The 7,500-nt window shown below is 31.5% G+C and overlaps 1 protein-coding gene across 1 annotated transcript in view; it reads right to left on the reverse strand.

Moving 5' to 3' along the window:
- The window catches only part of slc15a1 (solute carrier family 15 member 1), a 55,549-nt gene that overhangs the window by 23,923 nt on the left and 24,126 nt on the right, over positions 1-7,500 (reverse strand). Inside the window, 2 exon segments of the mRNA NM_001146682.1 lie at positions 5,714-5,746; positions 5,891-5,935. Of these exon segments, the coding sequence (NP_001140154.1) occupies positions 5,714-5,746; positions 5,891-5,935 (78 nt within the window).

Here is a 7,500-nt window from a genome sequence, read left to right on the forward strand (position 1 = left end):
GCCAGAGGGGTATGGTATATTAATAAGGCCAGAGGGGTATGCTATATTAATAAGGCCAGAGGGGTATGGTATATTAATAAGGCCAGAGGAGTATGGTATATTAATAAGGCCAGAGGGGTATGGTATATTAATAAGGCCAGAGGGGTATGGTGTATTAATAAGGCCAGAGGGGTATGGTATATTAATAAGGCCAGAGGGGTATGGTATATTAATAAGGCCAGAGGGGTATGGTATATTAATAAAGCCAGAGGGGTATGGTATATTAATAAGGCCAGAGGGGTATGGTATATTAATAAGGCCAGAGGGGTATGGTATATTAATAAGGCCAGAGGGGTATGGTATATTAATAAGGCCAGAGGGGTATGGTATATTAATAAGGCCAGAGGGGTATGGTATATTAATAAGGCCAGAGGGGTTTGGTGTATTAATAAGGCCAGAGGGGTATGGTATATTAATAAGGCCAGAGGGGTATGGTATATTAATAAGGCCAGAGGGGTATGGTATATTAATAAGGCCAGAGGGGTATGGTATATTAATAAGGCCAGAGGGGTATGGTATATTAATAAGGCCAGAGGGGTATGGTATATTAATAAGGCCAGAGGGGTATGGTATATTAATAAGGCCAGAGGGGTATGGTATATTAATAAGGCCAGAGGGGTATGGTGTATTAATAAGGCCAGAGGGGTTTGGTGTATTAATAAGGCCAGAGGGGTATGGTATATTAATAAGGCCAGAGGGGTATGGTATATTAATAAGGCCAGAGGGGTATGGTATATTAATAAGGCCAGAGGGGTATGGTATATTAATAAGGCCAGAGGGGTATGGTATATTAATAAGGCCAGAGGGGTATGGTATATTAATAAGGCCAGAGGGGTATGGTATATTTATAAGGCCAGAGGGGTATGGTATATTAATAAGGCCAGAGGGGTATGGTATATTAATAAGGCCAGAGGGGTATGGTATATTAATAAGGCCAGAGGGGTATGGTATATTAATAAGGCCAGAGGGGTATGGTATATTAATAAGGCCAGAGGGGTATGGTATATTAATAAGGCCAGAGGGGTATGGTATATTAATAAGGCCAGAGGGGTATGGTATATTAATAAGGCCAGAGGGGTATGGTATATTAATAAGGCCAGAGGGGTATGGTATATTAATAAGGCCAGAGGGGTATGGTATATTAATAAGGCCAGAGGGGTATGGTATATTAATAAGGCCAGAGGGGTATGGTATATTAATAAGGCCAGAGGGGTATGGTATATTAATAAGGCCAGAGGGGTATGGTATATTTATAAGGCCAGAGGGGTATGGTATATTAATAAGGCCAGAGGGGTATGGTATATTAATAAGGCCAGAGGGGTATGGTATATTAATAAGGCCAGAGGGGTATGGTATATTAATAAGGCCAGAGGGGTATGGTATATTAATAAGGCCAGAGGGGTATGGTATATTAATAAGGCCAGAGGGGTATGGTATATTAATAAGGCCAGAGGGGTATGGTATATTTATAAGGTTAGTTAGTATAGTTAGTATATAGAGTTAGTATAGTTAGTATATAGAGTTAGTATAGTTAGTATATAGAGTTAATATAGTTAGTATATAGAGTTAATATAGTTAGTATATAGAGTTAATATAGTTAGTATATAGAGTTAGTATAGTTAGTATATAGAGTTAATATAGTTAGTATATAGAGTTAGTATAGTTAGTATATAGAGTTAATATAGTTAGTATATAGAGTTAGTATAGTTAGTATATAGAGTTAGTATAGTTAGTATATAGAGTTAGTATAGTTAGTATATAGAGTTAGTATAGTTAGTATAGTTAGTATATAGAGTTAGTATAGTTAGTATATAGAGTTAATATAGTTAGTATATAGAGTTAATATAGTTAGTATATAGAGTTAATATAGTTAGTATATAGAGTTAATATAGTTAGTATATAGAGTTAGTATAGTTAGTATATAGAGTTAATATAGTTAGTATATAGAGTTAGTATAGTTAGTATATAGAGTTAATATAGTTAGTATATAGAGTTAATATAGTTAGTATATAGAGTTAGTATAGTTAGTATATAGAGTTAATATAGTTAGTATATAGAGTTAATAGAGGTAGTATATAGAGTTAGTATAGTTAGTATATAGAGTTAATATAGTTAGTATATAGAGTTAGTATAGTTAGTATATAGAGTTAATATAGTTAGTATATAGAGTTAGTATAGTTAGTATATAGAGTTAGTATAGTTAGTATATAGAGTTAGTATAGTTAGTATATAGAGTTAGTATAGTTAGTATATAGAGTTAGTATAGTTAGTATATAGAGTTAGTATAGTTAGTATATAGAGTTAGTATAGTTAGTATATAGAGTTAATATAGTTAGTATATAGAGTTAGTATAGTTAGTATATAGAGTTAATATAGTTAGTATATAGAGTTAATATAGTTAGTATATAGAGTTAGTATAGTTAGTATATAGAGTTAGTATATAGAGTTAGTATAGTTAGTATATAGAGTTAGTATAGTTAGTATATAGAGTTAGTATAGTTAGTATATAGAGTTAGTATAGTTAGTATATAGAGTTATTATAGTTAGTATATAGAGTTAGTATAGTTAGTATATAGAGTTAGTATAGTTAGTATATAGAGTTAGTATAGTTAGTATATAGAGTTAATATAGTTAGTATATAGAGTTAGTATAGTTAGTATATAGAGTTAGTATAGTTAGTATATAGAGTTAGTATAGTTAGTATATAGAGTTAGTATAGTTAGTATATAGAGTTAGTATAGTTAGTATATAGAGTTAGTATAGTTAGTATATAGTGTTAATATAGTTAGTATATAGAGTTAATATAGTTAGTATATAGAGTTAGTATAGTTAGTGTAAGTTGTTAGCATATAAAGGTAGATTATAGTATATAGAGTTAGTATAGTTAGTATATAGAGTTAGTATAGTTAGTATATAGAGTTAGTATAGTTAGTATATAGAGTTAGTATAGTTAGTATATAGAGTTAATATAGTTAGTATATAGAGTTAATATAGTTAGTATATAGAGTTAGTATAGTTAGTATAGTTAGTATATAGAGTTAGTATAGTTAGTATATAGAGTTAATATAGTTAGTATATAGAGTTAGTATAGTTAGTATATAGAGTTAGTATAGTTAGTATATAGAGTTAGTATAGTTAGTATATAGAGTTAGTATAGTTAGTATATAGAGTTAATATAGTTAGTATATAGAGTTAGTATAGTTAGTATAGTTAGTATAGTTAGTATATAGAGTTAGTATAGTTAGTATATAGAGTTAATATAGTTAGTATATAGAGTTAGTATAGTTAGTATATAGAGTTAGTATAGTTAGTATATAGAGTTAATATAGTTAGTATATAGAGTTAGTATATAGAGTTAGTATAGTTAGTATATAGAGTTAATATAGTTAGTATATAGAGTTAGTATAGTTAGTATATAGAGTTAATATAGTTAGTATATAGAGTTAGTATAGTTAGTATATAGAGTTAATATAGTTAGTATATAGAGTTAGTATATAGAGTTAGTATAGTTAGTATATAGAGTTAGTATAGTTAGTATATAGAGTTAGTATAGTTAGTATATAGAGTTAGTATAGTTAGTATATAGAGTTAATATAGTTAGTATATAGAGTTAGTATAGTTAGTATATAGAGTTAGTATAGTTAGTATATAGAGTTAATATAGTTAGTATATAGAGTTAATATAGTTAGTATATAGAGTTAATATAGTTAGTATATAGAGTTAATATAGTTAGTATATAGAGTTAATATAGTTAGTATATAGAGTTAGTATAGTTAGTATATAGAGTTAGTATAGTTAGTATATAGAGTTAGTATAGTTAGTATATAGAGTTAGTATAGTTAGTATATAGAGTTAGTATATAGAGTTAGTATATAGAGTTAGTATAGTTAGTATATAGAGTTAGTATAGTTAGTGTAAGTTGTTAGCATATAAAGGTAGATTATAGTATATAGAGTTAGTATAGTTAGTATATAGAGTTAGTATAGTTAGTATATAGAGTTAGTATAGTTAGTATATAGAGTTAATATAGTTAGTATATAGAGTTAGTATAGTTAGTATATAGAGTTAGTATAGTTAGTATATAGAGTTAATATAGTTAGTATATAGAGTTAATATAGTTAGTATATAGAGTTAGTATAGTTAGTATATAGAGTTAATATAGTTAGTATATAGAGTTAGTATAGTTAGTATATAGAGTTAGTATAGTTAGTATATAGAGTTAGTATAGTTAGTATATAGAGTTAGTATATAGAGTTAGTATAGTTAGTATATAGAGTTAATATAGTTAGTATATAGAGTTAGTATAGTTAGTATATAGAGTTAGTATATAGAGTTAGTATAGTTAGTATATATAGTTAGTATATAGAGTTAGTATAGTTAGTATATAGAGTTAGTATAGTTAGTATATAGAGTTAGTATAGTTAGTATATAGAGTTAGTATAGTTAGTATATAGAGTTAGTATATAGAGTTAGTATAGTTAGTATATAGAGTTAATATAGTTAGTATATAGAGTTAGTATAGTTAGTATATAGAGTTAGTATAGTTAGTATATAGAGTTAGTATAGTTACTATATAGAGTTAATATAGTTAGTATATAGAGTTAGTATAGTTAGTATATAGAGTTAGTATAGTTAGTATATAGAGTTAATATAGTTAGTATATAGAGTTAGTATAGTTAGTATATAGAGTTAGTATAGTTAGTATATAGAGTTAGTATATAGAGTTAGTATAGTTAGTATATAGAGTTAGTATATAGAGTTAGTATAGTTAGTATATAGAGTTAGTATAGTTAGTATATAGAGTTAGTATAGTTAGTATATAGAGTTAGTATAGTTAGTATATAGAGTTAGTATAGTTAGTATATAGAGTTAGTATATAGAGTTAGTATAGTTAGTATATAGAGTTAGTATATAGAGTTAGTATAGTTAGTATATAGAGTTAATATAGTTAGTATATAGAGTTAATATAGTTAGTATATAGAGTTAGTATAGTTAGTATATAGAGTTAGTATAGTTAGTATATAGAGTTAATATAGTTAGTATATAGAGTTAGTATAGTTAGTATATAGAGTTAGTATAGTTAGTATATAGAGTTAATATAGTTAGTATATAGAGTTAATATAGTTAGTATATAGAGTTAGTATAGTTAGTATATAGAGTTAATATAGTTAGTATATAGAGTTAATATAGTTAGTATATAGAGTTAGTATATAGAGTTAGTATATAGAGTTAGTATAGTTAGTATATAGAGTTAATATAGTTAGTATATAGAGTTAGTATAGTTAGTATATAGAGTTAATATAGTTAGTATATAGAGTTAGTATAGTTAGTATATAGAGTTAGTATAGTTAGTATATAGAGTTAGTATAGTTAGTATATAGAGTTAGTATAGTTAGTATATAGAGTTAATATAGTTAGTATATAGAGTTAGTATAGTTAGTATATAGAGTTAATATAGGTAGTATATAGAGTTAGTATAGTTAGTATATAGAGTTAATATAGTTAGTATATAGAGTTAGTATAGTTAGTATATAGAGTTAATATAGTTAGTATATAGAGTTAATATAGTTAGTATATAGAGTTAATATAGTTAGTATATAGAGTTAATATAGTTAGTATATAGAGTTAATATAGTTAGTATATAGAGTTAATATAGGTAGGGGACATGGCTCACCTGCATCTGATCTGGCTGCACAGTGAGAATTCCCTGCGGAGTAGAAACAGCAATTAGCTCCGCATCTTTCATTCAGGTAAACACGTCCTTCGGTGTCTTTAATAATATCGAATTCAGATATAATTTTCATCAATAGTATCATGTCATTGTTGTTTGTGAGGGTTGAATTACACGTACAAAGTTTCCGTCCATGGTGGTGGCCTGGAGGGTCCACCTGGAGCCCTGGGGAGAGACACAACGCCGTTTAGGAGGATCTCACCTGCCTTAAAATACTGGCACCGTCTACTGCCAAGGTGCAGTCTGGGATTATATGGTACAGTCTACTGCCAAGGTGCAGTCTGGGATTATATGGTACAGTCTACTGCCAAGGTGCAGTCTGGGATTATATGGTACAGTCTACTGCCAAGGTGCAGTCTGGGATTCTATGGTACAGTCTACTGCCAAGGTGGAGTCTGGGATTCTATGGTACAGTCTACTGCCAAGGTGGAGTCTGGGATTCTATGGTACAGTCTACTGCCAAGGTGGAGTCTGGGATTCTATGGTACAGTCTACTGCCAAGGTGCAGTCTGGGATTCTATGGTACAGTCTACTGCCAAGGTGGAGTCTGGGATTCTATGGTACAGTCTACTGCCAAGGTGCAGTCTGGGATTCTATGGTACAGTCTACTGCCAAGGTGCAGTCTGGGATTCTATGGTACAGTCTACTGCCAAGGTGCAGTCTGGGATTATATGGTACAGTCTACTGCCAAGGTGGAGTCTGGGATTCTATGGTACAGTCTACTGCCAAGGTGGAGTCTGGGATTCTATGGTACAGTCTACTGCCAAGGTGCAGTCTGGGATTATATGGTACAGTCTACTGCCAAGGTGGAGTCTGGGATTCTATGGTACAGTCTACTGCCAAGGTGCAGTCTGGGATTCTATGGTACAGCTCTTGTGCACAAAGTATTTACAAAGTATCCTTAATATCTAGCAGGGCTGTTTGGGTTAGGGTGAGTAGTCTTAGGGGTTAGGGGTTGGGGGTTAGGGTGAGTAGTCTTAGGGGTTAGGGGTTAGGGTGAGTAGTCTTAGGGGTTAAGGGGTTAGGGGTTAGGGTGAGTAGTCTTAGGGGTTAGGGGTTAGGGTGAGTAGTCTTAGGGGTTAGGGGTTAGGGTGAGTAGTCTTAGGGGTTAGGGGTTAGGGGTTAGGGTTTAGGGGTTAGGGTGAGTAGTCTTAGGGGTTAGGGGTTAGGGTGAGTAGTCTTAGGGGTTAGGGGTTAGGGTAAGTAGTCTTAGGGGTTAGGGGTTAGGGGTTAGGGTTTAGGGGTTAGGGTGAGTAGTCTTAGGGGTTAGGGGTTAGGGTGAGTTGTCTTAGGGGTTAGGGGTTAGGGTAAGTAGTCTTAGGGGTTAGGGGTTAGGGGTTAGGGTGAGTAGTCTTAGGGGTTAGGGGTTAGGGTAAGTAGTTTTAGGGGTTAGGGTTAGGGGTTAGGGGTTAGGGTTAGGGGTTAGGGTGAGTAGTCTTAGGGGTTAGGGTTAGGGGTTAGGGGTAGGGTTATAAATTTCACATTCATAAATGGCAACAACAAACTCACAAAATAAGTGTCTGTCTGAAATCTAGGAGATAGAAGAAAGCTCAGGCAATATATATATGTATATATTATATTTTTGACACATATTTAACCCCATTTTTTTGGGTCGGTTCAAAACTACCTTCATAATTCCATTAATTTTTCAAACCAGTACCGGTTACCTTCAGATGAAGTGTCTGATGGTCTGACAAACACCGCTCTAGTGCAGAACATCGGCAGATCAT

The sequence above is a fragment of the Salmo salar genome, chromosome ssa16 (genome assembly GCF_905237065.1).
Source record: "Salmo salar chromosome ssa16, Ssal_v3.1, whole genome shotgun sequence".
NCBI classification, from domain to species: Eukaryota; Metazoa; Chordata; class Actinopteri; order Salmoniformes; family Salmonidae; genus Salmo; species Salmo salar.